The sequence below is a fragment of the Macaca mulatta genome, chromosome 2 (assembly GCF_049350105.2).
Source record: "Macaca mulatta isolate MMU2019108-1 chromosome 2, T2T-MMU8v2.0, whole genome shotgun sequence".
In the NCBI taxonomy this organism is placed as follows: domain Eukaryota; kingdom Metazoa; phylum Chordata; class Mammalia; order Primates; family Cercopithecidae; genus Macaca; species Macaca mulatta.
The window spans coordinates 184,742,117-184,755,522 of NC_133407.1; the positions used below are offsets into that span (position 1 = coordinate 184,742,117).

General features: G+C 40.6%; 1 protein-coding gene across 2 annotated transcripts in view; it reads left to right on the forward strand.

Moving 5' to 3' along the window:
- DCBLD2 (discoidin, CUB and LCCL domain containing 2) overlaps positions 1 to 13,406 on the forward strand; it is a 91,939-nt gene that overhangs the window by 53,806 nt on the left and 24,727 nt on the right. For both annotated transcript variants that reach the window (XM_015129372.3, XM_002802684.4), the window contains exon 4: positions 11,394 to 11,445. In XM_015129372.3, the coding sequence (XP_014984858.2) occupies positions 11,394 to 11,445 (52 nt within the window). The remainder of the gene's footprint in view (positions 1 to 11,393; positions 11,446 to 13,406) is intronic.

Consider the following 13,406-nt stretch of genomic DNA (forward strand, 5'->3'; position numbering starts at 1 on the left):
ATAGGACACATTAAAGTGGATCCAGCAAGATAAGTGTTTTCTCAGTATTTATTATAATCTAAGCACTTCACATGTAAGTTAAAAGTTCATCTTTTAAGTTGCTCAGTCCAGAAAGTTTAGTGTATCTTTGACTCCTCTTTTTTTCTCAAACTTCATATTCACCTGCCAGTTCTTCTAATATGTATGTACATATACCAGAATCTGACTACATCTTAACGGCTCTACTACTACCACTCTATTTCAGGTTCCAACTTTTACATCAATTATGGCAATAAATTTCTTACCTTTGTTTTTGCCCTTTCTCCCCTTCAGTCTACTCTGAATTCAGTAATCAGTGTGATCTTACTAAATTGAGTTTCATCTCACTCTACCAACTATCCTTATCTCCAAGATGCTCTAGCATTCAGCTTCCCATTACTCACCTGACTTCATCTTTTACTTGTCTACTGTGGCCTCAAACATGCTGAGCACATTTCCACACAGGGCCTTTGATTCCCACTGCCTATTCTCAGATTCAAATACGTTACACCTTACTCCTTCACCTATGTTAGAATTTTACTTAAATGTCATCTTCACAATGATGCCTGATCTGACCACTGTACTTAAAATTGTAACTCCCTAACTTTTTAAAACTTCCTTGTTCTCATTATTTTTCTAAAGTACAATACACATTGTAACACAGTATTTTTTTCTTATTAACATTATCTATTTTCTTCTACCTCCCCCCACTCTACCCAGAGGGTATATTCCCTATAAGAAGGAATTTTTATCTGATTGTTGTTTGTTTTATCTCTGGTGCCTAGAATAACAACTGGTCGTAATACATGCTTATTAAATATATGCTGAATGAATAAATGAACAAACTGCCAGCCCGGGCTCTTTTACTAGGCTTTATTTCACCCATCAATGCAGATATGCTACATATGAAAGGACGTTGTTACTCTATGATAGCTTCTTTTTATTTTATAACAGTCTTATTAAGTTATAATTCACACACCATACAATTCCCCTATTTAAAATACACAATTCAGGGGGGCTGGCCAAGATGAACAACTGGAAACAGCTAGTGTGTGCCGCCTTCATGGAAAGAAATAGAAGGGGCAAGTAAATGTAGCACTTCAACTGGAACACCCAGGTACACACACTAGGATTCATCAAGAAAATAACTCTACTCACAGAGAATGGAAAAAAACAAAGCAGGACAACCACCCACTCAGGAACTGGTGACTGGGGACCAGAGCAGGCCCCTAGTTTGCTGCAGCAGTCATGGAAAAGTGGTCAGACTTTCTTACATGGGTCCCCACTCCCGTATCTCCTCACTGAGCAAGTCCTCCAGGCCTGGGTTTCCAGCCTCCCCTCACTGGGGCTTTGGAGCCAGTAGCAGTTCTACAGCAACCTGGGACAAGAGCTCAGCTGGGGTTTCCATCTTTCCTGTCTTGCAACCCTCACCTTTGCTGTTTCCAGGCTCTGGAGAGTACATGGGACTGAAGGCTGGTCTGAAACCCCCAGCACAGCACTCATCTCACAGAAAAGTGGTCGGACAGTTCTCTATGTAGATCCCGGTCCTCACTTCTCCTCACTGGACAGGGCTACCTGACCTGGGACTCCAGCACAATCACTGTGCCCCACCTGACCAGTTCGATTAGATACAGCCCAGCAGTTAAAGGAACACCCACACAGAGAGATGAGAAAGAGCTAACACAAGAACTTCAGTAATTCAAATGGCCATAGTGTCTTATGTCCTCCTAACAGTTGCACTAGTTCACCAACGAGGGTTCTAGTGAACCTCGGGTTGGCTGAAATGACAGAAATAGAATTTAGAATATGCATAGAAATGAAGAGCATCGAGATTCAGGAGAATGGCAAAACCCAATTCAAGGAAACTAAGAATTAACAATAAAACAATACAGGAGCCGACAGATAAAATAGCCAGTACATAAAAGAATCTGACTGACCTGATAGAGCTGAAAAACACAAGAATTTCACCACCCAATTGTAAGTTTTAACAGCAGAATAGACCAAGCTGAGGAAAGAATCTTGGAACTTGAAGACTGGCTCTCTGAAATAAGAGAGTCAGACAAAAGAAAGAATGAAAAAGAATGAATAAAACCTCCAAGAAATAAGGGATTATATAAAGAGGCCAAATCTGCAAATCATTGATATCCCTGAATTGGATGGGGAGAAAGCAAATAACTTGGATAACATATTTCAGGATATCATCCATGAAAGCTTCCCCAGCCTCAATAGAGAGGCCAACAGTCAAATTCAGGAAATACAGAGAACCCCTGCATGATTTTACACAAGATCTCCCCAAGACACATAATCAGATTTTCCAACGTCAAAATAAAAGAATGTTAAAGGCAGCTAGAGAGAAAAGGCAGGTAACCAACAAAGGGAACCCCATCAGGCTAGCAGCAGACCTCTCAGCTGAAACCCTGCAAACTGGAAGAGATTGGGGACCTATATTTGACATTCTTAAAGAAAAAAATCTTCAAGAATTTCATAACCAGCCAAACTAAGCTTCCTCAGCAAAAGAGAAAGAAAATCCTTTTCAGATAAGCAAATGCTGAGCAAGTTCATTACCACCAGACCCACCTTCCAAGACATCTTGAAGCTAGCACTAAATATGGAAAAGCAAAACCATTAAAACACCACTAGGAAAATACACTCAAGTACACATACCAGTGACACTATAAAGCAACCACACAAACAAGCCAGCATGATAACCAGCTAACAACACAATGACAGGATCATATGCACACATATCAATACTAACCTTGAATGTAAATAGCCTAAATGCCCCATTTAAAAAGGCATAGAGTGGCATGCTGAATAAAAAAGCAAGACCCAATGATATGCCATCTTCAAGAGACCCATCTCACATGCAGTGACATCCATAGGCTCAAAATAAAGGGATGGAGGGAAATCTAACAAGCAAATGGAAATCAGAAAAATGCAGGCATTGCAACCCTAATTTCAGAAAAAACAGACTTTAAACCAACAAAGCTCAAAAAAGACAAAGAGAAGGGCATTACATAAGGTAAGGGGTTCAATTCAACAAGAAGACCTAACTATTCTCGATATATATGCAGTCAACACAGGAGCACCCAGATTCATAAAGCAAGTTCTTAGAAACCTAAAAAGAGACTTAAGCTCCCACACAGTAACAGTGAGAGACTTTAACACTCTACTGACAGTATTAGACAGATCATCTAAGCAGAAAATTAACAAAGATTCAGGACCTAAACTCAACATTGGACCAAATGTATCTGATAGACCTCTACAGAACTCTCCACCCAAAAACACTAGAATATACATTCTTCTGATTGCCACATGACACATACTCTAAAAATGACCACATAATCGGACATAAAACAATCAGCAGATGCAAATAAACCAAAACCTACCAGACACACTCTCAGACCACAGTGTAATTAAAATAAAAATCAAAACTAAAAAAAATCCCTCAAAAACCATGCAATTACATGGAAATTAACCTGCTCCAGAATAACTTTGGAGTAAATAATGAAATTAAGGCAAAAATCAAGAAGTTCTTTGAAACTAACGAGAACAAAGATACAACATTCCAGAATCTCTGGGACACAGCTAAGGCATTGTTATGAGGGAAATTTATAGAACTGAATGCCGACATCAAAAAGTTAGATCTCAAATTAACCCAACATCACAACTAAAAGAACTAGAGAAGTAAGAGCAAACCAACCCTAAAGCTGGCAGAATACATACAACCAAAATCAGAGCTCAACCTGAAGGAGAGTGCGATGCAGAAAAGCATTCAAAAGATCAGCGAATCAGGGAATTGTGTTTTTGAAAAAAATTAATGATAGGCCAGCTAGATTAATAAAGAGAGAAGGGCCAAGAGCAGTGGCTCATGCCTGTAATCCCAGCACTTTGGAGGCCAAGGTGGGTGGATCACTTGAGGTCAGGAGTTCGTGAGGAGCCTGGCCAACATGGTGAAACCCCGTCTCTACTAAAAATACCAAAAAAAAAAAAAAAAATTAGCTGGGCGTAGTGGCATGGGCCTGTAATCCCAGCTCCCCGGGAGGCGGAGGTTGCAGTGAGTCAAGATCACACCACTGCACTGCACTGCAGCCTGGGAAACAGAGAAAGATTCCATCTCAAAAAAAAAAAAAAAATTTAACATTTGTATACACCAAAAACAGTCAAGCTGAGAGCCAAATCAAGAACACAATCCCATTCACGATTGCCACAAAAAGAATAAAATACCTAGGAATGCAGCTAGCCAGGGAGGTGCATGCTCTCTACAACAAGAATTACAAAACACTGCTCAAAGAAATCGGAGATGACACTAACAAATGGAAAAACATGCCATGCTCATGAATTGGAGAAATCATTATCATAAAAATGGCCACCCTGCCCAAAGCGATTTACAGATTCAGTGAAATTCTTACCAAACTTCCAATGACGTTCTTAACAGAACTAGAAAAAAACTACTTTAGAATGCATATGGAAACAAAAAGGAGCCCAAATAGCCAAGGCAATCTTAAGCAAAAAGAAAAAAGCTTGGAGGGATCACATAACCTGACTTCAAGCTGTATTTCAGGGCTACGGTAACCAAAACAGCATGGTACTGGTACAAAAACAGGTACATAAACCAATAGAACAGAATAGAGGGTACAGAAATAAGGCCACATATCTACGACCACCTGATCGTTGACAAAGCTGACAAAAACAAAGAATGGAGAAAGGACTGCCTATTTAATAAATGGTGCTGGGATAACTGGCTAGCCATATGCAAAAGATTGAAGCTGGACCCCTTCCTTACACCATATACAAAAATCAACTCACGACAGATTAAACACTTAAATGTAAATCTCAAAACTATAAAAACCCTGGAAGACAATCTAGGCAATAGCATTCTGGTCATAGGAACTGGCAAAGATTTCATGATGAAGACACCAAAAGCAATCACAGCAAAAGCAAAAATTGGCAAATAGGATCTAATTAAGAGCTTCTGTACAGCAAAAGAAACTATCAACAGAATAAACAGACAACCTACAGAATGGGGAGAAGATATTTGCAAAGTGTGAATCTGGCAAAGGTCTGATATCCAACATCGATAAGGAACGTAAACAAATTTACAAGAAAAAAGAAGCATTAAAAAGTGGGCAAAGAACATCAACAGACACTTTTCCAAAGAAGACACACATGTGGCCAATAAGCATAAGAAAAAAAGCTCAGTATCATTGATCTTTAGAGAAATACAAATCAAAACCACAATGAGATACCATCTCATACCAATCAGAATGGCTATTATTAAAAAGTAACACAATAACATGCTAATGAGGTCGTGGAGAAAAGGGAACACTTATACGCTGTTGGTAGGAGTGTAAATTCAACCATTGTGGAAATGAGTGGTGATTGCTGAGAGAGCTAAAAGCAGAGCTGCCATTTGACCTAGTAATCCCATTACTGGGTATATACCCAAAGGTATATAGCACTCATTATGTTCATTGCAGCAGTATTTACAATAGGAAAGACATGGAGTCAACCTAAATGTCCATTAATGGTAAACTGGATAAAGAAAATGTGGTACATATACACTATGGAATACTATGCAGTCATAAAAAAGAATGAGATTATGCCCTTTGCAGGGACATGGATGGAGCTGGAGGCCATTAACCTCACAGGAAGAGAAAACCAAATACCACATGTTCTTTTAAGTGGCAGCTAAATGTAACACATGGACACATAGAGGAGAACAATTGGCACTGGGGCCTACTGGAGGGTAGGAGGAGGGAGAGGAACAGAAAAAATAACTGTGGGATGCTAACTAGGCTTAGTACCTAGATGACAAAAGATACAGCAAACCCCCATGACACAAGTTTACCTATATAACAATCCTGTGCATGTACTCCTGAACCCAAAATAAAATTAAAAGGAAAAATACCTGTTGGGTACTGTGCTCACGCCCTTAGTGGTGGGGTCTGTACCTCAAACCTCAGCACCATGCAGTATGCCTATGTAACCTGCACTTGTACCCCTGTGTCTAAAATAAAAGTTGAAATTAAATAATAAAATATCTGTATATAGAATTCATTAATTTTTCAGTGTATTCAGAGTTGTACAGTCATCACCATAGTCAATTTTAAAACATATTTATCACCCTAAAGGAAATTCCTTAGTAGCAGTTATTCCCCATTTCTCTCCTCTTAACCCCTTACGGTCCTAGGAAACCACGAGTCTACTTTTTATTGCTGTAGATTTGCCTATTCGAGACATTTCATATAAATATATAGTATGTGGTCTTTTGTGACTAGCTTCTTTCACTTAGCATATCTTCAAAGTGTATCCATGTTGTAGCATGAATCAAACTTCATTTCTTTTTATGGCCAAATAATATCCCATTGTATGTATATACACCCCATTTTGTTTATCCATCTATTCATCAGTTGATGAACTTTTGTATACAAATATTGGTGGGGACGTAGGTTTTTAATTCTCTTGGGCATATACCTAATAGTGAGATTTCTGGGTCATATGCTAACTCTTGGTTTAGTATTTTAAGGAACTGCCAAACCATTTTCCAAAACAGCTGCACCATTTTACAATTTTACTAGTACTGCGTAAAGACTCCAGTTTCTCCACATTTTTGCCAGTGCTTGTTATGTCTTTTTTATTTTCGCCATCTAATGGGTGTATGGTGGTGTCTCACTGTGATTTTAATTTGCATTTCCTTGATGACTAATGATGTTGAGCATATTTTTATGTGCCTGTTGGCCATTTGTATATCTTCTTTGGAGAAATGTCTGTTCATATCCATTGTCTGTTTTTAAATTGGTTCCTTTGTCTTTTTAATGCCACATGATGTTATGTATTCTGGATATTAGATACATCTATTTTCATTGACATATCATTTGCAAATGTTTTCTCCCATTCTGTGTGCTATCTTTCTCTTTCTTAATGGTGTCTTGTGAAGTACAAAAGTTTTTGTTCTTGATGAACTTCCATTTATTTTTATTTGTTCTCTTGTGCTTTTGGTGTTTTATCTAAGAAATCACTGCTTCATCCAGAGTTGTGATATTCTCATATATTTTTTTCTAAAAGTTTTATAGTTTCAGCTCGAGTTTAGATCCACTTTATTTTGTATGTGGTGTGAGGTATGGGTCCAATTCATTTGTTTGCTTGGTGGATATCCAGTTGTCTCAGCATCATTTGTCTAAAAGATTATTCTTCCCCCCATTGAATTGTCTTGGCACCCTTGTTGAAACTCAGTTGACTATAAATTTGAGGGTTTATTTCTAGACTTTCAGTTCTGTTCCTTTGATTATGATAACATACATTGCTATTGAGAGGTGACAATGTGCTAGCAGCCCTCACTCTCAGCGCCTCCTCGGCCTCCAGCCTCGGCGTCCACTCTGGGGGCGCTGGAGGAACCCTTCAGCCCGCCACGGCACCGTGGGAGCCCCTCTCTGAGCTGGCCGAGGCCGGAGCCTCCTCCCTCTGCTTGCCAGGAGAGGTGTGGAGGTAGAGGCGCGGGTGGGAACCTGGGCTGCATGAGTTCTAGCAGGTGCGGGCGCAGGCTTGGTGGGCCCCGCACACGGAGCGGCCGGCCGGCGGGCGGGCAGTGAGAGGCTTAGCACCCGGGCCAGCAGCTGCGGAGGTTGCACCAGGTCCCCCAGCAGTGCCGGCCGCTGGCGCCACACTCAAATTCTCCTCCGGCCTTAGCTGCTTCCCCAGGGCGCAGAGCCCGGGACCTGCAGCCCGCCATGTCTGAGCTCCTCCCCCTGCGGTGGGCTCTCCCAGTGGCCTGAGCTTCCCCGACAGGCACCGCCCCCTGCTCCATGGCGCCCAGTCCCATCAACAGCCCAAAGGCTGAGGAGTGCAGGTGCCGATCGGGACTGGCGGGCAGCTCCACCTGCAGCCCAGGTGCAGGATCCACTGGGTGAAGTCAACTGGGCTCCTGAACCAGATGGGGACTTGGAGAACTTTTATATCTAGCTGGAGGATTGTACCTGCACCAATCATTACTCTGTGTCTAGTTCAGGGTTTGTGAATACACCAATTGGTACTCTGTATCTAGCTAACCTAGTGGAGACTTGGGGACTAGCACTCTGTGACTCTGTGTCTAGCACAACCATTGTAAATGCACCAGTCACCACTCTGTGTCTAGCTCAGGGGGTTGTAGATACACCAATTGGTACTCTGTATGTAGCTAACCTAGTGGAGACTTGGAGGACTAGCACTCTGTGACTGTGTCTAGCTCAAGGATTGTAAATACACCAATCAGCACTCTGTGTCTAGCTCAAAGTTGGTGAATACACCAATTGGTACTCTGTATCTAGCTAACTCTGTGTCTAGTTAGCTAGCACTCTGTGACTCTGTCTAGCTCAAGGATTGTAAAAGTACCAATCAGCACTCTGTCAAAACGGACCAATCAGCTCTCTGTAAAATGGACCAATCAGCAGGATGTGGGTGGGGCCAGATAAGAATAAAAGCAGGCTGCCCCAGCCAGCTGCAACGCCCTCGGGTCCCCTTCCCCATTGTGGAAGCTTTGTTCTTTTGCTCTTTGCAGTAAATCTTGCTGCCGCTCACTCTTTGGGTCCACGCTGCCATTAAGAGCTGTAACGCTCACCACGAAGATCTGCAGCTTCACTCTTGAAGCCACTGAGACAAGGAACCCATCGGGAAGAACGAACAACTCCAGACGCGCTGCCTTTAAAAGCTGTAACACTCACCACGAAGGTCTGCAGCTGCACTCCTGACAGCGAGACCACCAACCCACCAGAAGGAAGAAGCTCGAGACACATCGGAACGTCTGAAGGAACAAACTCCGAACACACCATCTTTAAGAACTGTAACACTCACAGCGAGGGTCTGCGCCTTCATTATTGAAGTCAGTGAGGCCAAGAACCCACCAATTCCGGACGCACTATCAGAAATCTCTGGGGCAGATGGATTTTTTTGGAGCTAGGCTGTGTTTTTATTAGCTGGGAGCATTGCAGTAATGACAGGTTTCTGGAAGGCTGTTTACTTGGGAAAAGCTTTTAAGAAAGACATTTTAAAGCTTCTTAATTGCCTGCTTTATTTGATGTTGTTTTCTTTGCCTTTGTAAAGTCATAAACGTCAAAGTGTATACTTAAGGTTTTCTTTATCTTCAGTCTTCTTGGCTCTCCTTGTAGCTATCCCTTTTGAATTCTTATTTTTCTCCTTTAGAACTCTTTTGAGCTTCCGCGAAATTTGAGAGCAAGTTTAGTGAGTTGCACATTTGCATGGCATAGTTTTGGAGTCTCAGTACTGCATGGACTTACAACCAAAGCCTTGTGCTGATCAAATAATTCATAGTTGACCAGATTTCTGGCATGTGGCTGGAAGGTGATGGGGCCAGCTGGCAATCTTCTTGTGGTTTAAGTGCCATTTTGGACCACACAGTACCTTTCATCCCAGGATATTAATCTTAGAAATTCAACTTCTAATCTTAGAAGTTGGAAATTTTTTTGGTGGAGCAGAAAGTGGAAAATTGATTCTTGTTGATGCTGGGCAAAGATTGACAGGAATAACTAGAGTACCGGTAATTCAATTTGCCTGCTCTTCTGGTTGGTCAACTAGGTGGTAGTGAACCCCTGTTTAGACATCTATCCTCTTAAATTCCTAAAGCACAGATTAGCTTAACTGTCATTCAAATGCCTGGTTTATTAATATTAATTTATACAGTTGCCTTGAAAATACCCCTTTCCTACTGGTACAACAGTTATTAAGCTCTAGTTCAAGACACATTTTAGTTGAATAGTAAACACAAAATTTCTTCAGAATTGTAGCATAAAATGATCTGTGCTTGCTGTGGTAACCATTAATTTAACAAATATTTACATACTGTTTAGTGTGCTAGGAGCTATCTCCATCAGTATATTGGCCACCCTTGACACAGTTCTTTAATGAAGCATTTCTATGTAAAATCTTTTGTGATTGCCTTGGGGTCTTCCTCCAGGTTTACCTCCCTGCGGGTTAGTAAATAACTGGATTTAGCCAAACACGCTAATGATCAAAAACTTTTATTCATCCATTGATTCAATAAATAAGCCTCCTGTATACCATATGCTGTTATTGCTCCTGGAAATACAAAGTTGAGGACAAACAGCCTCAGGCTCTGTCCAGGGATTAAGCTTTTATAGAGTGATTTTGCTTATAACTCTATAATTACATCAACAAGTCAGGCTTATGTATTAACATAACCTTTGACAACCCAGAATAGTCATCCGTTTATTAAACAAAACTTAAGTGCCTACCTCCTATGTGCTAAAGGAATTTGACTTGTGAAGGTGAGGGACAGCTTCTGTGAGGAAGTGGCAGTGAAGCTGAGCTCTTAGAGAGGAACCAGCTAGACTAAGGAGTAGTGGGAAAGCCTTCCAAGTCAAGAGAGCAACTTGTGCCCTTGGTACTAAAACAAGGTTGGAGTGGCAAGAAGCCAAGGCAGGTACACACAAAACTGCAGAGTAAGACAAGGCCAGCACTTGAAGACTGTGTACGCTGTGTTGAAGGCTTTGCTCTCTATCCTAAGAGCAGAAGGAAGCCATTGAAATGGTGGGGTTTTTTTGTTTTGTGTTTTGTTTTTTGTTTTTTGTTTTTTAACCAAAACCACTTTTTACATAGCCTATGAACTTGGTCTTAATTAGAGGCAGATTAGCTCTTGCTCAGATATATTGATTTCTAGGCAGAAAATGTTAAATTTAAGAAGTTTTGTTTCTTTAGAGCAATGCTACTCCAACTTCACTGTGCTTAAGAAATTACCGAGAGGACTTGTTAAAACAGATTTTTGGGCCCCACCTCCAGAGATTCTGTAAGTCTGGATGGAGTTCAAGAATTTGAATTTCTACTAAATTTCCAGAAGATGCTAATGCACCAGTCCTGTCTCTGGACCAGATTTTAATTAGCAGTTATTAATAGTTAGAGCCATAAAATTAACTCACTTTCTTTGTCATTGTTTTCCTTGTGTGTAAACAGCAGAGGATCATTTTTAGTTATATAATAACCAAGAAATATTTGTGTGTGTGTGTGTGTGTGTATGTAGCTGTATTTTACAGAAACCACTTTAAAGCTACAAATTTTACTTATCTATGCATGTTCTAAATATATATATAAATCACATATACATATACATGTGTATATGGTATATGACTTTCTGAGGTGATGTAATAAACAGTATAGAAGAGACATTGCTCCAAAACTCAAGAAACTTAATATCAGAAAGAAATTGTGATTAACAAAAGGTGGTAAAGTTTTTAGGACCCCCTTGACAGTGCCATTGAGATTTTTGAAAATTAGAGCAGTACAGTTTGGAATTCTGAGACACTTGGAGTTTCAGCAAGGGAATCCTGTATATTAATACAATCAGTTTTTTATTTTTGTTTTTCTAGATCTAATTACTTGTTTGGACACTGCATCCAATTTTTTGGAACCTGAGTTCAGGTATGATCATATTTGTGACTTTTTTTTTTTTTTTTTTTTTGCTTAAATGTTACTCTTCATTCACTTCTTCATTTTCATTCTGTATACTCTTAGGGTTAATGTATATTATGTGATACGTATCATTGTTCCGAGACTTCAATAAATTAGAGCTTATTTAAAGCTTATTTAAAGCATAAAGCCATTTAGTTGCATGTTTACATTTTGCTTTTATTGTAGCATTTAGATCTGCAAAATGAAAGTATTTTAATATGCTTTGAAAGTAGAACTAGTTGCTTTTCAAAATCTGGCAAAACTGCTAATAAAAGTTGAAATGGTATTTATATTTTTTCAAAAAATTGAAAGAGCATGGTTTTGGCTGTTTAGAATTCTCCGGTGTTGTTACTCAAGTACCATTTCTACTATTTTTCTTCTTTATGCCTTTATGCCTCTAATCGAGTTCCTATTTCTGTTTGCTGGCTGCCATTCACACTGCTGCCAGGCTGTTTTCCAAATATATATCTGACCATTTCCCTGCTGAAAAATCTTGAGAAACTACTTGTTATGAGAAAAAACAGTTGTCCCAATTTCCTTAACCTGGTCTTCTGGGTCTTTCACAAGCAGTCCTCAGGCCGTTTTTCCAGTCTCATCTTATGTTCTCCATATTGAAATGACTCTGAGTTATTTACACTGCTCTGAGCTCACAGAACTTTTACCAGAAAACACTTGCCTCCTCTCTGGTTGGCAGGTCATTCTCATCTTTCAAGAGCCATCTTACTAACTTCCTCCAAACTTACTACCACTTCCCCGAAGAACCTTAATTTTGTCTTCAAGAATGGTTCTGTGTGGGAAGGGAGCCCTCTTCAGCATTTGAGGGGGACCCTGGTTAGCTGGGGTAACCCTGGCATCAGTGTATGGTAGACAGCTCTGGCAGAGGGTCAGCTGCACTCGTGCCACTCTCCAGCTCCATGATCTGCCACAAATCCGAGCTCCCATTGTCCCTCTCCGGGGCTGCTGTACTGTCACCTAATGGCGTCCCAGCCTCCACTCATGATTCCTTGCTATCTCTTTTCTTCCCAGGAGCCAGAATCATATTTTTTAAAAATACTAATCAGATTATGTATGTAAGCTGCCAAAATCCTTTACTGGCTTCCTATTTTTACTTAGAAATATATTCCAGGCTCCTCACTATAGCCCACAAGGCTCCTGCATTACCTGCCCATCTGTCCAATCTTCTCTCTGACTAACCTTAGTTTTGCTCTCTGCCACCTACTTGCACTGCTGTCCTCACTTCCAGACACGCCCCAGGCCGTCCTGCCTCATGCTGTTCTCTTCCCTCTGACAAGTGTGCATTTCCCACCACTTGTTCTAGTGACATCCCTTAACTCACTGCTGAGGCTTCAGTTTCTAAGAGAGCCACTCTGCCACCCCCATTCCCTGACTGAGGGCGGTACAGAGTCCTGCGTAAGAGCACGGACTCCAGAGCCCATTTGCTGCCTGCTAGCTGTGTGAATCGGCATACAGTTCCTTAATTTCCCAGTTCCCTAAAATGAGGACAACACTAGCATCTCCTCCATAGGAGTCTTATATGGATTACCTAAAGCACTTAGGGTGCTACCTGGCAGTTCATTCAGTTTACTGAATTATTTTGTTACTTGTATTAAGTTAGATTTCTTCCGGTTATTTCAGCGTGACTTTTCTTCATAGCAGAATCAAAATCAATTCTTTGTGTAAGTATTGGTTTAATGTCTTCTGCCACTGGACTATAAACTCAGTGAGGACAGGGGCAATATTTGTTTGACTTTTGTAAACCCAGTACCTTGTACCGCCCTACACCCAACAGACAGCATAATAGACATTCAAATAAATGTGTTGGGTGGATGGGTAGCAGCGGGAGTGAATGTACTTCTTTTAATACAGCTTAAATTGGATCAATAGAGGGTTGGTAAAACATATTATGGCATATCCACAGAATAGAATATCAT